Source organism: Podarcis tiliguerta, assembly GCF_965153285.1.
Source record: "Podarcis tiliguerta genome assembly, chromosome: 10".
NCBI lineage: Eukaryota > Metazoa > Chordata > Lepidosauria > Squamata > Lacertidae > Podarcis > Podarcis tiliguerta.
Genome location: NC_139543.1, coordinates 38,743,987 through 38,762,383, shown reverse-complemented (window position 1 = coordinate 38,762,383; position 18,397 = coordinate 38,743,987). Strand labels below are relative to the sequence as shown.

The following is an 18,397-nucleotide window of genomic DNA, read 5'->3' as shown; positions in this document are numbered from 1 at the left end:
AGCTAGCTTGGGGCTATCAGTTCTGCTATAGTTAATGAAGCAAAGATTTGCATGAACAGCAAGCGTAGTTGACTTGAATCTGGCAATATTGCTGAACCATGTAATTTACCTGCAAATTACATTTGCATTGAACATCAAGGCAGGTTGGAGGAAGTATTATTGTCTCTTTATTGTCTTGCTTTAAGCTAAAGAGGGTTAGAAAACATAGAGCCAGAGTAATAAAAGACTTTGCTTTATGTTATTGGCTGTGTGGGTTAGAAGCTCTCCAGAGTTTGGTTAGTTCTATAGGCTTCTTTTTTTGCACTAGCCCCTGGAACTGTAAAAATGCTATATTGGAGGAATGTTGGTTTAGCTCTGTTTTGAATTGAAAATAGGCTTAGAAAAGAATATAGGAAATTTTAAATCATTTCTATGGTAAAAGTCAGTTTAAAACTCAGAAAAACTAAGGTACATTTGGAAAGTTCTTCAAAAATACTCACAACTGACAACCCATTTTTGGAATTGAACTGATGAATTGTGGCTTTTCCTTGAATTGATGAACAGTTGATTTGCTGTGATGAATTCTGTTTCAGTGGCATCTTTTGGGAGAATAATTGATTTAATTGGTATCATGATACTTAGTAAATTGCTTACCTCAGGAAAATAAAAGTAGTTTAAAGAAACTGCAGTTGTTGTAGTATTAATGATTGATACTGAAGCACTTGCTTAATTCTCTTTCAGGTAAAAGCGAAGACTGAATTGCTTCTATCAGCAGAAGCAGCAAAAGCTGCTCAAAGAGCAGATCTCCAGAATCACTTGGACACTGCCCAGAATGCATTACAAGATAAACAGCAGGTGAGAGAAACAACAAGGTCATGTAAAATGCCTTCATGATTAACAATGATAATCTGATATGCTTAAAACCAGATCACTTGGGGAAATCTTGTATATAATAATATAACTCTGTGGTGACCTCTATGGTTGAAATTGTTAAAACAATATTGTTAAGTTATTTTTTAAAAATGAAGTATGAAGGGAGATGCATACATGACTTACTACAATTGTGAATGAACTGTAGTGGAAGAAAATGGGTCAGATTTGACTCGATTCACACAACTTTTTAGGATTGTCTGAAGCCACTGTGGGAATGTCAATCAGCTAATGAATGAGTGGGTGGGTGTAAAATTCAGAAATTAATACTTCTTTTTTATTTATTTGTTGTATTTCTATATCTATCCCATAATGGAGTTCTCTGGGTGGCTCATAAAGAAAATTAAGCAGTTCTTTGGGTCCTAGCCCATATTTTTCAGCTGGGAATGAATTTTCCTTGATGCATATTGGCTAATGAAACAATTTATGGCTTCTTAAACTTGAGGGAGGGGTATTCTTTTCGTATGCATTTTTGTGTTTTATATTGTAAACTGCTCTGTGATTTTCGGATGAAGGGCAGTATGGAAATTTTAATAATAATTAATACTTTAAAAATTAATTAGTTAAGGGCTTTCAGCTGCAAAGTAATATTTTTTTTCTGTTAAACATGTGTGACAGTTACGGGGATTCTCTAAAAATTACCCTTTTCAATGTTTATTAAAAGGAGCTAAATAAGGTCAGCACACAGTTGGATCAGGTTACTGCTAAGCTGCATGACAAACAAGAATTCTGTACTCAGCTGGAAGCCAATCTTAAAGAGTACAAAGAAAAGCATCTTCATTTAGAGCAGAAAAATGAAGAACTGGAAGGTCAGCATAAGGTTAGCATCTACGAACCTTATTATTATTATTTGTTCATATACTGCATATATGATACGTGCATTATCAACATTGGCAAAGTGAGGATGGTGTGAGTGGAGAATTGCTCTGAAGGTAGGATCAGCTTTTTATTCACCTGATTCAATGGCCACCAAATGTAGAACAAAGAAAAAGAAAAGGAAGGAGGAAAAGAAAAGAAAAGGTCTCCAAATTGTAAGGGATGTAGAGAAAAAATGAAGGTTTCCTAAAAATGCTATGGCACAGAATCCAGTGAGTAGCACTGCTTTAGTAATGTACTTGCCTTTACAACAGTAAAGGACTAGAGTTTGGCGGTTATTTGACGTTTGACTGCCTCTTTGAAAGCGAAGTTTTAAAAACAGCACTTTTAATAGCAATTGCCAGTTCACATTTAATCACAAAATTTGTGTGAGCTTCCCTGAAATATGTGTGGAACAACATCTGTCAAAATAAAAACACGATTTCTTTTCAGAACAAATGGACAGAAGGGGGAGGGGGAATATTTTTCAGAAGTAGCATTTTGGGTGTAACTTCATTATTATTATTCATTGAGTGCCACAGCTGGACTGTCAGTGTGGGTGAGGCATATTTGATTCCTAAACATCACATAGCAGAAATGATATCCTGCTCTGCAGTGTGTTTTAGTGGGTGAGACTGAGGTGCTGATCAAAGTCAAGTTCAGGTTTAAGCAAGTTATGTTGCTTAAGGATAAATATTTGGATTGTATGTAAGGATCTTACCCAAGTAATCTCGAAAGTGGCCATTTCTTTGAATATTTGTGGTCTTCTCCTTCTTAAATGTGGGGAAAGGTTTTGAATTTGTTTCTATCTGTTACTGGGGAAATTAAAGAAAAGAAACTACGCCGTTAAAATATCATGTGTATATGCTATATAAGATAACAAGTCTTGCCCTCTGCTTACTTAGAAGAATGGGAATTTATTTTTTATTTTTTAAAAAACTTCTTAAAATTGTGGCAGTGTATTTTGTGAAAATTGTTAACCTTCTGAAATCTTCCGTTTCAGAAACTTGAATCTGACATTCTTGAAGTCATGGGAAGTAAGGAAAAGGCACTTCAGGAGCTACAGGAGCAAAGGCAACAATGCACAGACTTAAGTCTGAAGGCTGCAGAACTGACCAAACAACTAGACAGAGAAAGAGAAATGTATGCTAAATGTCTTAAAACATACTACGTTCCAACTCTGAATTGAAGCATTTTTGTTGCAGAATGCTTCTTCTTTTCCCTCACCCCCACCTTGGGATTATAGCAGGGTTGGAGATTTAACTGCAGAAAGCTAGAAACGGCGCACATTTTTGCTCCCTTAACTCACATGCCCTGCATTTTAGCAAGAAACATTTCTCCCTCCTTCTGCTGCCAGCTGCCAGCACACCTAACTGTATGCTTTGCTCATCTGATCAAGATGCATTATGGTGTCTGTGATTTTCATACCTGAGGCACTGTATTCCTTATGCCACAGTTACTTAGACACATCACAGTAGCACATGTCCCTCCAGTGATGGTCAGTGATGGTCCAGTGAACCATACCATTGGCCTACCGAGTTCCGTTTTGCCTATTCTGATTGGCAGAGACTCTCCAAGGCCTCAGACATGTCTTTGTCAGCGCTTCTACCAAAAATCATTTTATAAGATGCCATGAATTGATCCTAGGCATTTATATGTGCAAAACACATGCTCTGCTCCTGAGCTGTGCTCTCCACAAGTGCAGTGCAGGGATTTGTTATTGGTTTGTCCTCATCAGATAATTCAGATCTGTTGATATGTCAGTGATAAACTGCTTTCACTATTAGTACCAAGTTTTATGAATAAATTGTTTTGAATAAGCAACAAGAATACAAATAAGATTAGTTAAAATTCACACAACTGACCAAGCAGACCTGCATTTTATTACTTATCTATTTATGAATTTCCTTTGACATGTTTTTCAAAATACCACAAAACAGCTAAAAATAGTTTTAAAAGCAGTACAAAAAGAAACTTCACCTTAAAGACAATAAAAAATGGGCACATAAGGGAGATTTTTTAAAAATCCAACTGGAAAAGCTTATTGAAACAAAAATGTCTTGAATTGTTTCTGAAAAGTTCAGATAGCGAGCGTAGATAATATCTCATCAGGACAACTGTTCCACAAAATGGGGGCAGTGTTATGGAAGAGTTTACATATTTCTAAATGGCAAAGAGTTGAATCGAAATGGCTCTTCATTCTAGAATTTGCATTTCAACTCACAATATATAGTTTATTGGTGCTGCCAGCATATCATTTAGCTATCAGGAGATGAAAAGAAAGCTTAAAACATTAGTGATTTAAGGGGATAACACATGTGACCCACTTGTTATATTTTATGTGTGAATGTTGGCTTATGCTGCAGTTTAGTACTGAACTATTTTTGAGTTTTATTTCCTCCCCTCTGTACAGAATATCTAGTACCAAATTAGATCTACAAAAGAAATGTGATAGCCTGGAAGAAGCGAACAAGCAGATATTGAAGCAAGAAGAAGAAAATGGAAGACTGAAATTGGATATTGAGAAATTACATCAAGATTCAGACAGACGGCACAAGGAACTGGATGGAAGGCTGCAAGCACTGACAGAGGATTTGCAGAAGATGAAGTTGGAAAAAGATACTCTATTAAAGGAACTTGAAGTTATCAAAGAAAAACTGTCAAAAAGCACTGAATCTTTGAAAGAAGCAAAAGATGAATTGGAAAAAGAGAAACAGAAAGGAAAGGCAGCAGTGGCAGAAATAGTGAGTCATGAATTTTTAAACAAATAGAGATTTCCTGTGTGACTGATTTGTGCATCTATGAATACTAGCTGTGCTTTGCTACTTGCTGTGAGATTTTAGGGCAGTATGCCAGGACTGGTGAAGCTGACAATGGGAAATTAATACTCTCAAGTATACTAAATCGAGCTTTTCACTAATTAAGTGTATTATCTTGGCCTGCACGTGTGTGGTTCTTTTGGGCACTGGCTGAATTAGATGTCCATCTGCTGTGATTAATTTTTGAATGGAATTAGAAAGAATTGGGAGAGGTAATGAAACAGGTTTGTTTGATGTGGTTTCTGGAAGAAATGCAACTAAAAGTGCATGAAATATCTCTGTGTGTGTTTTTGGCAATGGGGAGAACCCAGTTAATTAAGGAACACTGTCATAACTTTAAAAAGATGCCCATATGTTTTCCTGAACATGATATAGAATTCCTTATGTTGTATTATATATAAACAGATACTACAGTAACAATTCTCACTCTCTTGTGGGCATTTTGAGGCCTTTTAGAAAGGCAAGTGACCCTAGTACCCTATTGGAGATGAGCGGCAGGAAAATTGAGTAAACACCTGCTGTTATGAATATGACAATTGCTTTCTTTGAGGGGGGAAAGTAATATCTGCTAGAAGAAATTATAAACAATATGATGATATCAGCTGGTGTAGGGCAGTATGACCCATACCTTAAAAAATAAAACCACATCTATTTTGAAAGATGATATTATCCACATATTTCCTCTCATGTGAATTCTATGTAGGCCAACATTAGAGTACAATAGTAATATACATTTGATGAAATTTCTGTTTTTGAAAGCCTATAGAAGCTTTCCCCTCAGAATTTCATTTTCTTTTTTTATGATGACAATATATTCTCTTAGTGTGATGCATTCTAAAATATTTAATATGTGTAAATTAAATATTTTTTCCTTATTTTATACCAGTTATACACAAAACTTTTATTTAATGCTGCAAAGATTTCAAATCTATGCAGAGGTGCTGTATTAGGAATTTTTTCTACCCTAAAAATGATATTATTCAGTGCTTTTGTTTTAACAATAAAAGAATCCTTGAAATTAGTTGAGTTCTTATTTTTAAAAAGGTTTCCCTTCCTCCCCCTGATTACTGTTGTTAAAGTTTGTTTCCAAAAACTTAATTTTCACTCATCAATTAAATGTAAAAGTATAAAAATGCTTACAGTGCAAGTTTGTACATTTCTACTCACAAGTAAGTTCCATTGAGTTTAATAGGGCAAACACATGAGTAGATACAAGATGGCAGCTTTGGCTTTTAACATAACTGGTTTTGTTACTGACCTTTATGATGAACAGTGTTTAATGAAAATGGTCCATTGTGAAAAGAGAAAAGTTCTCATTGTTTAATAGTGCTTTGTTACTTTCATAACCAACCTTGTGGTGCCAGGTTCTGATCTACACAGTATATCTATCTATCTATCTATCTATCTATCTATCTATCTATCTATCTATCTATCATCTATCATCTATCTATCTTCACTATTTATTTATTATACTCAGTTTCTTTGAAACTGTCCACTGTTTTCTACTGAATGGGATTTTAAAAGCTGTTAGAATTCATTGCTGAAACTTCCCATTTTTTTTTTCCTTCAAAAAAAGAGAGAGGTCTATACTTTGGAAATTTTATGAGCTCACCAGTCATTCCTTTTCACACAGGAGAAATCTTGTCAAGAAGCTAGACATCAACTCCAGCTTCAGTCGGAATCTATAGCTAAAGAGCAGAATGAACTGAAAAACTCACTGGAAAAGCAAGAAGGGGTAATGCTGACTTTTTGACTGCAAGCATGTGAAATCAGCAATTGCTTTATCAAATAGTTTTTGCTAGAATCACACCCAGAAAGAGAGAGACAGAGTGCTAACTTTCCACAAGACTATACCCAAAACAGATTTCAGTTAATAAAACTGTGGACGATCGCTCCAAGATTAAACAGCTGTTGTGTTCATGTTCATGTGTTAACTCAGAAAAGTATGAGCACAGACCTAGGAATGTTGCAATAGTCTATTTCTACAACCCAATCCATAAAGTGGGTTTTTTTTTAAAAAATGCTCAGTTTAGCTCAGATGATGGATAATGACATAGCAGTGTCCCCTCCAAGGCATAATGTTAAAAGCAGCGGCACGAAAATAATACTACACATGGTAAAGATAATACACAGTACTGTTCTGCTTTTCTTCTCTCTATGTAGATCTCCAAGCAGCTGGCAACAGAGCTTGATTCAGCGCGTGCGCAAGTCCTGCAGATTCAAAGTGTCCTGAAAGAAAAAGAAAAGAACGAACAGCAGTTGCAGTTGAAGGTGAAAGAACTGAAGGAATCTTTTGACCAGAAGAAAAAGCAAAATGAAACACAGCAAGCTGAATTGAAATCAGCTCTCTTAGAAAAGGTAAGAGCCCACAGCATACAAAGAGGGTTTGCTACCAGTTTGGATTGATCTGAACACTGCTGTCTTCTGAATAAATGTAACAAAATTAAATAAACCATAGGTATTTATTTCATAGGGACAAGTATTGTAAAGTACTCTGTAAACGGAACAGCGAAAATGTTAGCAATAACGCAAGTAGAAAATGTTCATACTTGTATGTTTCCATGTTACTCTTTATTATCTATAAAGAAAACTCTTCTCATGTGTGTGTTAGGCAGAACTGGAGAATAAACTGCAGCAGCAGATAACACTGTCAGCACAAGAGCTTACGGCAGAGAGAGAAAAGATAGCAGAGCTACAGAAGACACATAAAAAGACCCAAGAGAACATGGAAAAACTTCAGCTGGATTTTTATGGCAAAGAATCTGAGCTCTTGGCTACACGACAAGATCTTCAGGTACATTACATCACTTTTAAGGCTATAGGGCCTCTTTTCTCATTGTGTGCAGTGTATTGTTCCTGTGTCTTTTAAATTGGCAATTAGAGGATACAAGTGGAATCTGCAGCAAAATACTGCAGTGTGGAATGCTCCTGTTCTCTCTCCCAATTGCTCTTTTTTGGAAAAAAATGTTAGTGTCTAAGGTGTATACAGTGCAAAACATTTGTAAGGAAGCAAGAAAGACCGTGATAAAGTGCCTGTTATATGAAGTGCTAACTTTGAGGATAAATAACCTATAAATACTGAGTTGTCTGAACTATGATAATGGCACCCTCTGCTGGAATATTTGGGAGAAATACTTCTGATTTGTGTTTTTTTCATTTTCCTTATAACTAAAGCTATAGCAGGATTTAAGCCATTTTAAAATTAAACTAGCTTTATACTTAAGTCCTCTAGCCACCGTATATGTAATCCTAAACACAACTAATGGAAAGAATTACAACCAACAGCAGCAGAAGTATCATCCTCTAACAATATTACATATTTAAAGTTTTATTTTTATTTTTTGTATTATGCTGGACATATATGGGTTTTGTTTTGCATTCATTGAGTGTTAGCCCGCTTTGATCATTAAAGCAGTAAATGCTCATTTCACTGCAGATGTAGTGCTGGTCACATTTATTTATTAGAAATTTTTATACCTAATCTTCTAACTGAAGTTCTCAAAGCGGATTTCAATCTATTCAAATTATAACAAGACTGACTTACAATGTTGGAGTCCTTCACCTGATCTATGGCTTCTGTCAGTCATAGTTTATGGCTCCCGGCAGCAGATGCAAGAGGCATGGAGTTGGGGGCAAAAGTGCTTACAGACCATTTATGATATATTAATATTAGTTATGTGATCTAGGGACTTATTAGAAGTTGGGGCAAAGGGAAGAAGACGACCTCAGGTTCTTCTCCCCCACCCCCGCTAATATCGTTTGGCATCCTCCATTCACTCCCCACCCCCACACAAATGATTTCCTTTCTCCTCATTCTCACATCATTTTAGCTACCACTTCTTTCACTGTCTGGGGGAAGGTGTATAGGAAAACATATACCTGAAGTTTCCTCTGCAAAATTGAACGAATAAAATAATAGATAGTTTATGGCACAATCTATTGTTCAGCTGTGCTTATCAGAACTAAGGAACAAACACATCACAACATATCTGGCACTAGGGAGGTGGAATGGCCCAACTTCCGTGCAGTGTCTAGAGATTTTGAAGTGGCTATAGGAAAGCAGGTACGACCGCAGCCGTTTGCATGGTTTGTATGGCAGCTTGTACAGAGTCCCGAATCGAAAGTGAGGGCCTTCCAAGACTCAGATGACGTGTGGTAGGGGAAGCGGGACAATGGCATCAGTGCAAAATAATCCTTTTATTTGCCCTCTAAATTTTGTATCAGCATTTATTAATATTATTTCTTCATGTTTGTATTCGGAGCTGAATTGGAAAGGACTTTGTTGCATATTGCTAACAGGGTTTTTTTACTATTAAAATCAACTCCTGTTTCTTCACATTAGTGCACAATCATATCTGCTACTGTGACTGGCTGACTGCAACCTTAGCTGTGTTTTTCAAAAATTCAGTCCACAGAGGAGAAGCTTGCTTTGGCCCAAGAAGAATTGGTTTCAAACAGAAATCAAATTAGTAATCACAATCAGTTGATCAAAGAACTTAAGACTGCAAGAGCTACATTAGAGCAGGATGTGTCTAATAAAGAACAACAACTGAAAGAGCAGAATAAACTGTTACAGGAAATACAGAAAGACAAGGTAATTTATTTTTTATTTAATGGTGATATGCCATGTGGCTATGGTTCTATATGCAATTGTTAAGTTTCATTGAACATTGAAGCTTATTTATGAGGAAAACGTGCATGTTTTTACTGCTGGACTAATTTGTCATCATTTGGTTAGAAGGTGATGTTTTTCTGCCATGTCCAAATCAATACTGTTAGAATATGTATGTAGGGTAGAAATACATTAGAACAGGATTTTAAAGAGGCAGCTCTTTACCGCCAGAAAAAGATCATTGCTTTGTAAATCAGTTAAAAGAAGTCTCTTAAAAATACCTGTCCATTTCCTCTGCTTCAAGGCTGGAAAAGAAACGGATCTGGCTAACGAAAGATCTAAAACAACTGAGCTTCAGAACATAAGCACCAAACTGGAAAAAGAAAATTCCAAACTAAGAGAAGAAGCCAGAACCTGCAAACAGGAATTGGAAAAAGTATGTCGAGATGCTACTCCATTTATGCTGGGCCACTTATTTTGTTGAGCATATTACCATTTCACTCAGACGTTCCCTGCCTGCTTACTCTGGTGAACTTTCTCACCTTTCCTGCCAACTGCATTTACCCTTCCATATCTGTAGGCCTTGTGTTGGTTTTTAATTAATGTTCCCTTCTTAAAACTGTGAGTGCTACTTTTTACTTTACCTCCCGAGTTTAATCCTTCCTACAGGTGACTTTTTTTTCAGGTCCGAATTATAGATTAAACTGGCAACATTTATACCTTGGAGAAAAAAGCAGCTCTATCTTCTTTGGGATCAAATAGCAATGGGCTGAGGTGGTGGGTGGGGAGAATGGATTTCTAGCATAAAATTATGATGGGGCCTAATCAGAAGCATGTCCCTGCTCTGGGCCCCTGGCTGCTTTTTCTTCAAATAAAAACAGCCAGTTTAAGCATGTTTTTTTGAAAGCATTTGTAACATAAGATGTATTCCACCCCCAGCCCAGTCAATTGCTGACTGTGTCCATTTATGTTTGTATGCTCTCTGCTGCTGCATATGTTGCAATCTGGTCAGTGACCGAAATAAATCGATTCATTCATTCATTCATTCATTCATTCAGCTTCTCCTGCTTCCTGCCAGCAGAACTTCTCCTAACCCCCCCGACCCCTTGAGATGTGAAATTGAGCTCCCCCAAAATATTGTAAGCAGTTCGACAAATGGTTAGGAATGAGGCAAAAAGACACATTCATCTGGTTTTTAAACTTAACCTGTTAAAATATAGAAAATAACTCACTTGAATTTTTGTCTTGTTCTGTACTGAGAATTATACTGTTTCATGGGAAATAGTATGATTTCAGATTAGCTCTCACCCAAGTATTATTTTTGTCATTGTAAATACTGTATGTTTTTAACAGGAGATAACAAATTTAAAGGATGCCAAACAACTATTGATCAAGCAGAAACTGGAATTGCAGGGAAAAGTTGATAACATTAATTCAGCTCTTGAGCAGGAGAAAAAGAACCAAGAAGTTATCAAAGATCAGTTGAAAAAGAGAGAAGAAGAAATGAAGAAGAAATGTGCTGAGATTGAGGCAAAACTGGTTGGTATATCTATTACGAGAGCACTTAATATGTATCCATGCTTAAATATGTTTAAGCATCCGTTCAGCAGTTTCAGGTTTTGTAGCTGGAGTCATTCAGGGTGCCGCCCTCCCAGGTCAGGTGGAAAAGTCCAGCAAGGCAGAGGGAGGTCTTTCAGGACTCACAGCCAAGATGGTCTCTTATCTATTATCAGAGTCTTTGTAATCCAAGATATTTAACCTGCTCAATTTAACTTATTATGTATCGGGGAGTATTCCCTATTAAGTAAGACAAAACACACAGGCTTCTATCCTAATTTCCCATGAGCAGAACTCTACTCATGAGATACCATTGCTGGTGGAATGAAGAGAAAGTTATTTTCACTGATTTCTCCTTTCTCACTGGCTTCCCCTGTTTATTTCAAAAATCTGCTCTGGTGGTTGGAGGGGCAATGTTGTAGAAGGCTGAGGTGGAAATTACTTACTCCCTGCCGTTGGATTGGAGTCACTTTTATGAAGGGAAGCAATTTGGGATCCTAGCCAGGATTTCATTATTTTTTCCATAGCAAGAAGAGTTAGATATGGAGAATGGGGTGGTTCCCTCTTTGGCTACAACCCCAGGGGTAAAATATCATCTGAACAGACCTTTTGTTGTTGTTGTTGTAATAAGGAAAATACTTACATTTAAAAAATGTTTTTATTGACTTAGCAAGCTGAGAAAAAGGAAAAAGATGAGCAATATAAAAGTCATGAGGAGGCTGAGGGTAAACTCAACATGCAGATCACAGCTTTAAATGAAAATCTGGGTACGGTGAAGAAAGAGTGGCAAAGCAGCCAAAGAAGAGTTAGTGAATTAGAAAAACAAACAGATGATTTACGTGGAGAGATCGCAGTACTGGAAGCCACAGTGCAAAATAACCAAGATGAGAGGAGAGTGCTGCTGGAAAGGTAAGTCAGTGAATTAGAGGCAGAATAATATGTTTTTTGTGTATGTATGTGGTGACTTCCGTTTTTTATAATAGAATGGGGAAAACTTCCTATTGTGTAATTTTGTGCTAAAAACAAATTTTAATGGAAATAAATAAGCTTATGCAGTCAGAATAAATCACCCAAATTGACAAAGAAGCTAAAATTCAAAAATCCTAACACTGACCCCCCTTTTATGTGAAATTTAGACTGCCCTGTGTATGTACTGCATATGGTGACTTACTCCTGGAACATAACTAGCCACTTAACACAGGAAGCCAACTCAGTTGTTGTTCAATGTAGACTTCTTAATGGCCTTATTTGTTTCTACAATAAGGGAGGTTACCTTACTAGTATGGTTGAAACCATGTTGGAATAGGGATTCAGACAGTTTGAAATGTAGCTTCAACTCAGAAAGTGTTGGAATGGAATAGTTCTCTCACTAACATAAAGGAAATCAAAAGGATCGATTCCCTGCCCACCCTTGGTTCTTGACAATAGTCTGAGGGCAGGTTAGCAGTATGAATTCGCATGTGAATGATGGTTTTATTTTTCCTCAGTTTACGACATTGTAATAGCATTATGATTTCTTCTTTAGGTGCCTTAAAAGTGAAGGAGAAATTGAAAAACTTCAGAGCAAATTGATGGATGCACGAAGAAAACTGGATGACACTACTGCAGCCATGCAAGAGCTAGGCAGAGAGAACCAGTCACTGCAGGTATTTCATTTTGGTGCCTAAAGACAGACTCTGCGCTACCTTTAAATTTATTAAAGTAAACAGTGCTCTTTGCTAAGTTGTTCAGGTGAGTCAAATAGATGGGTAGGGGAGAGGAACCAAATGTGGTAAGAATGATGTGGTTATGTGTAAAATTATACACAACAATTCTGGGTTGGGAGTACTGTGTGTGGGTGTGTAGAACACTTGCTGTTGAATTTCCATGAAGTAGCTTTGACATGATTTGGGTTTTTGATTTAACGTTCATAAAAATCTCTACTCTTACATTTTATAGATCAAACATTCACAAGCCCTGAATCGGAAATGGGCTGAAGATAATGAGGTTCAGAATTGCATGGCCTGTGGGAAAGGTTTTTCCGTAACAGTAAGAAAGGTATGTATGTCTGGGAATATCTTCTGGAGAAGTTTGTGTGTGTGTGTGTGTGTGTTGAGAATTATTTTTGTGAAAGCAGTAAAGCAGTGGCTGTATTTGCTAAAAACAAAATAAAAATGTTTTAGCGTACTGTGAATGAGCTGGAACAAACCACAGGCTCACATACCCATCTCCATTTTCCATGAGCCAGGAAGAGAAGTTGAGAAGTTTCTTTTAACTACAGTATTTGTATTGTTTGGTGCAACAAAGTGATTTAATATTAATTTCAAAGAAACAAACATCAGTCTCTGGCCTTTGAAGCTGACTTGTTGAAGTTGGCTGTGGATCACGTTAATCATTCTGAAAACACAGGAAGCTACAGTTAACAAAAAAGTGGAAGCAACATTTTGAAACTCCCCTCCTTGGAGGAGAGGGGAAGGTGGGAGCACATTGGGTTCAAGGATCACTGTGATATACCGTGTTTTTCCATCTATAAGACGCCCCCATGTATAAGACGCCTCCTATTTTTGGAAACTCAGATTTAAGAAAATGGGGGGGAGACACTGTGCATAAGATGCCCCCTAATTTTTGACATTATTTTTAGTGAAAAAAAAACCTAGTCTTATACACGAAAAAATATGGTAGCGTGGTTTAGCATGATGTGCCATCACAGCCAATGTGTGTTAAGGAAGCATTTTTAAAAGGTGATTGTTTAAAATGAACTTTTTGGTGATGTCTGGCAGATTTATAGAAGGGAGATATTTGTATAAGCCTCATGCTTTCTTTTGTAAGCAATGCAGTGAGAGACTTGTCAGTACAAGCCGTGTTCAGGCCTTGTATATTTTTGTACAACTTGATGCAGTCTGCTCAGCCTGGCAATGGGCATCTTCCTCCCGTGTCATTTGAACGGATACTTGCAGGTGGAAACAGTTACAGGATTATGAGGAGAGCAGTGTGAAAGCGAGGTTCACAATAACAAGTTGGTTTGGAGCACATAGGAGTGGAGAGCATGTTCATGCCATGGCTTGGCATCATATATCTCCCTGTATATAATTGTTTTGCTTTGTTTTTCCTGTTTCACAGCATCACTGCAGACAGTGTGGAAATATCTTCTGTGCCGAGTGCTCAGCTAAGAATGCCTTAACGCCTTCTTCTAAGAAACCCGTTCGTGTCTGTGATACTTGTTTCAACGACTTGCAAGGATAATTACTCACAGCTCTTAAATGTTATGCTAGAATAAAGTTTCTGTTATGCACTTCGTACAACACTCAGACTACTCTTTGGTTTGGGTGATGATTGTAACAATGGGCAAAATTATAGTATTGTTGAAAATATACATATAAAAAAGTCAAACAATTGTACTTCTTGTGAGGCTGAAATTATCTATGGCTTGTTTGGTTTTGATCCTACAAGAGCTTCTGTGTCTAGTTTATAAGTCCCCAGTAACTTGTAAATAAAGTTTAAACAGAGGAGTAACAATGTATTTTTTTAATCCTAATTTCCTTGTTTAAAAGTAACACATTTTAAAGTAAACACATTTGCAGGGATTTTGTGTATCAAATGCTGCTGCTCTAATGGGATGGTTACAGTTTAATAGCTTCATTGAAGTGTGAAAGATACGTAGCAGGCCCAAACAAGCAGCTTTTTTGCTTATTTCTTTTATTTTCTCACTCTCTGGGGATTCCACTTACAGTGAATGCCTAGACAGTGGGGAACTGTCTTGAGGTTTTAAACTTTTCAGGATGTTTCACTACAGTGTCACTATATACTTCACTGAAAATGAAAACCAAGTGTCGAGTGTATAATGTATGCTTGACATCTCTAAGAATACTGTTCATCATATCAAAGGTACTTAAGTGGACTACATCATCCTTAATATGCAAGGTCTTACTCTGAAACTTTTTGAGGTTGGGCCATGTTTTTGCTGCATACCTTTTCAGAGGTCTTCTCCTTAGTTAATTTTATTATTATTATTATAAAATCTTTGTTGTTGTTCAATTCACTTCACAAGAAACACTGCATGGAAGTTCCCAGGAAAAAATACTGTGAAGTGTGGGAATTAAAAAATACAACATTAGGAAAGAAAGTAGTCACCTTGGAATTCTACCTTTCTCTGTAAATTTTTGTCTCCAGTTTCTTAGTTCTTGCTAGAGATTTGCCATACCTCCCTGCCAAATGGAAGTGAAATTCCAGGTTCTGCTAATGGCTTTAAAGTAACTGAGATTCCACCACCAAGAGCCTTTCTCTTGCTTTAATGAGGTACATCTCAGTCGTAGGTTTTATAGTACAACGGTGTCATGTTTCGTCCAAATGAGAAGGTACTGAAATTGCTCTTTTAAAATCCAATCTTTTAAAGATTGGATTTAGGCAGGAAATGTCATCTTTCAGCCCCATCTTTTCTTCTCTCTTGATTTGAGAGGCGAGGATAATATACATACTTCTATGCACATTGTAATCACACAAAATAATGTACTTTGTAAAATTTAGAGTGACTAAAATACAGCATGACATTTAAAATTAACACCTTTTGGATATGTGGTCTATTTAAAATGCTATGAAGGAAGTGATGCCAGCAAGGAAGAATGTTGTAGACTGAGAAATGGAAGTACAGCACTAGGAAGAAATGGAGAAGCAAACAGCTTAACACAAATATATTTGTAGAGGGGTCATGGCTAGCATGACCTTTGCACTCAGAAGATCCCAAGTTCAATCCCTCATGCCTCAAGATAAAAAATGTTTCATACATTCCAGGTCCAGCAAATACCATTTTTTTTGCCTGGAACTTTTGAGAGGCTGCTGACAACGGGAGCAGACGACGTTTGATTCAATGGCCTGATTTAGTATAAAGCTGCTTTATCTGTTCAAAAATGTCCAGATGAACAAGTACAAAAAGGATGTATGAAACCTTAATTTTTTTGAGTTAGATATGCATGCTCCATATGCCAAATTTACATCTAATCATTCAGCGGCTACATGTGTAGACATTTCCCCCATCTATTTGGTGTTTTTTTTTTAAGGAGTAAATGGTAAAGTAATATCCGGAGCATCTACTAAGGTAATTGGGAATTATTAGGGCTTTTACTTGATTAAATAAATCTTAGTCGATTAATCACACCAGTTTTATTCAATTAAACATGCTTATGAATAAATTAAAGTTTTGAAGGAAAAGAGTATTTTGGTTTTAGATTATGCTCGCATGTGTTGCAGCAGGCACCATCTTAGAAAAGCCGTCCTTTGTTCTGTGCAACAGAATGGGGAGAGGCCTTTGCCAGTCAGAGTTTTTGTAAGTACTTGCCTTCAAAAGAATATCTGAAAACCATCTGCTCCCTCATTCAAACAGATGAAAATATATTGAAGTGGTTTGATTTGTTAATTGACAACACATCACAGCCCTAGAAGTTGCGAACTTATATATGGAGGCAAGGGGAAATCCATTTTGTTCAGAGAAAGAGCATAAGATTGGATCCGTAGTTCAGAAATTTGAGCTACTTCAGTGGAAACGCCCCCTAAGAACCTCAGGAAGGGGAAGATAATAGCATTGTCACTTGCACTGTGCACTTTCTCGTGTAACCAACATAATATGCAAGAAATGAAACAGCTGTTTTGCAAGAATTGTTGTAGTAATTGGTCCACAAGGCTATGTATTCTTAGAGGAGTGTTCATTGAAATTCCTAGTAACTTCATTTTTGTTAGGAATATTGCATCCTTAATTCTTAAGTGCTCCAGAGGACACGTGTATATATAGCAAAGGAATTTACATGGTTTTAACAAGCATTGTTTGACTTAAGAATCGAAAAATGTGGACATAGCAATTTTGCACATTTGTATTATTAGTTGACTGGTTTCCATAGTTCATGTATCAGCTTTTGTTTTCTTAGTATTGAGTTTCTCTAGAACTTACATGGATGGTCTGTTTTCCAGGCCATAGCAATAAGTACATACAAAAATCCCTATACCTAAGAGCAGACATATTTGTGTTCACATTCTGTTTTGAATTGCTAGAAATCTTAAAACCAGTATACTACTTAAGAGTAGTATGCATTTATAAAATAGTTACAATTTTACAATGCTGCAATTTGTCAGCATTGACTGTTCTGTCTTGGTTAATGGAGTGATGCAATATTCTATGCAGTCATTGTACAGCAGGCAAAAGGAAGGGTTTTCACCCAATTCAGTAGAACATATCTGATGGTAGGAAACTAATCTGTTTTCTCTTGTGTGCCAATTAAAGAGCCACTAAGTTCAGTGAAGACTTCTTTCTTAGTCATCGTTCCCTCCTTACACCCCAATATGGAAAAGTTTTACTACTGGCTTTGAGTTTTAAAGTATCTAAATACATTGTTCATTGTTGATATATAAACAGACTGGTGTGGCAGATCCAGATTTCCCTAGTGTTGGTGCTCATACAATGTACATTCTACCATGTGGTTAAATCCCCAACTCTCGTCACCAAAGGGATAAGAAAGAATGTCACGTTGGGTTAGCAAACACTGAAACCTTTTATAATAGAAATCTGTCCAAAATGCTGCTTGTATAGGATTTGTCACTTTTGTAATAAAATTATTATTAAAAAAAACCCCTTTAAAATAAACACACAACGCCCCCTTTCATTCTGACACTTGATACCACTATGTAAGATTTCATTTAAACTACCTCTTGATATGAAATTCAACTTTAGTGCATTTTGATAGGATTCCTTCACTATGATGTTAGGTATGATTTGTGGTAACTGCCAAATTTTCCAAGTGTTTTGTCTCACCAAAAATGTAATATTTGGGTATGTATGCTAATGTAGTTTCCAATTATTCTAGGCTCACTTGTGCTCTTTTGACCTATGTAGTTTAGTTCTACAAACTTGTAGCTGTTGGACAGGAATGAAACCAATTCAAGCTGTCCTGGTCATAAGTCTGTTGGACTTTGTCACCTGTATGTAATATTGGCAAACTGGATACTGGTTTAAACATGAACATGCCATTAAATTAGCCTCTTGTTTGCAACAGTCTAGACAAGAAGTTGACAAATGCTATTAAGCTTATAATGGATGTGTGCCACAAAGTGTACTGTCCTGTTGGCCTCTTTTTAATGATTGGTTTATTATGGTCGCAGATGTGAATATTGTGCATAATATTTACTGATTTTTATGTATAATTGTATAAATTAGAATTGGAAAAATTCTGTGCTTACCTTATATTTACAGATGTTTTAAGGTAGCCTTACCTACACAACACTGCACTTCTTTTTCAACTGGACCCTTAAACTCACATTATCTGTAGATAGTCTTGCATGACCATTTTTATCAGTTGGATTCTCTCAAGTCCTCCTCTCAGTGGTGTGTTTATGACTTGTGGTCATGTAGTTGTGCCTTACATTGTGAAAGAGTTTAGTTCAGTACGCACTGTAATCCCTAAACTCTGCATTTGGAAAGTAATGAAAGCTGAGGAGTGACACCCGACATCAGCTAATTCTGTATGAAATAACATGAGTGGATACTTGTGGAAATGTTACTTTTGTATTCTAATCTGTTATTGGGCTGAAATAAAATTAGACATTTCTAATAGACCATTTGCAGTGACTTAATTTGCTGTGCTTTTGATGTCGCTGTAGCCACTTTTATTCATTTGCAAATTCA

At 36.6% G+C, this 18,397-nt stretch overlaps 1 protein-coding gene and 1 long non-coding RNA gene across 4 annotated transcripts in view; one reads left to right on the top strand and one right to left on the bottom strand.

The window, feature by feature from the left end:
• The window catches only part of EEA1 (early endosome antigen 1), a 48,242-nt gene extending 29,917 nt beyond the window's left edge, over nucleotides 1–18,325 (top strand). For all 3 annotated transcript variants that reach the window (XM_083401030.1, XM_083401029.1, XM_083401031.1), the window contains 14 exons: nucleotides 721–834; nucleotides 1,574–1,729; nucleotides 2,768–2,907; nucleotides 4,178–4,508; nucleotides 6,217–6,318; nucleotides 6,747–6,941; nucleotides 7,195–7,377; nucleotides 8,992–9,177; nucleotides 9,500–9,631; nucleotides 10,549–10,734; nucleotides 11,423–11,661; nucleotides 12,278–12,398; nucleotides 12,691–12,789; nucleotides 13,852–18,325. In XM_083401030.1, the coding sequence (XP_083257156.1) occupies nucleotides 721–834; nucleotides 1,574–1,729; nucleotides 2,768–2,907; nucleotides 4,178–4,508; nucleotides 6,217–6,318; nucleotides 6,747–6,941; nucleotides 7,195–7,377; nucleotides 8,992–9,177; nucleotides 9,500–9,631; nucleotides 10,549–10,734; nucleotides 11,423–11,661; nucleotides 12,278–12,398; nucleotides 12,691–12,789; nucleotides 13,852–13,974 (2,307 nt within the window). In that variant the 3' untranslated portion in view covers nucleotides 13,975–18,325. The remainder of the gene's footprint in view (nucleotides 1–720; nucleotides 835–1,573; nucleotides 1,730–2,767; nucleotides 2,908–4,177; nucleotides 4,509–6,216; nucleotides 6,319–6,746; nucleotides 6,942–7,194; nucleotides 7,378–8,991; nucleotides 9,178–9,499; nucleotides 9,632–10,548; nucleotides 10,735–11,422; nucleotides 11,662–12,277; nucleotides 12,399–12,690; nucleotides 12,790–13,851) is intronic.
• LOC310658764 lies at nucleotides 486–4,169 on the bottom strand. Its single transcript, XR_014502484.1, has 3 exons — nucleotides 3,074–4,169; nucleotides 2,486–2,579; nucleotides 486–578 (listed from the first exon to the last, which is right to left on the bottom strand). It is a non-coding gene; the product is annotated as an uncharacterized lncRNA (long non-coding RNA).
• Nucleotides 18,326–18,397: the final 72 nt, after the last annotated feature.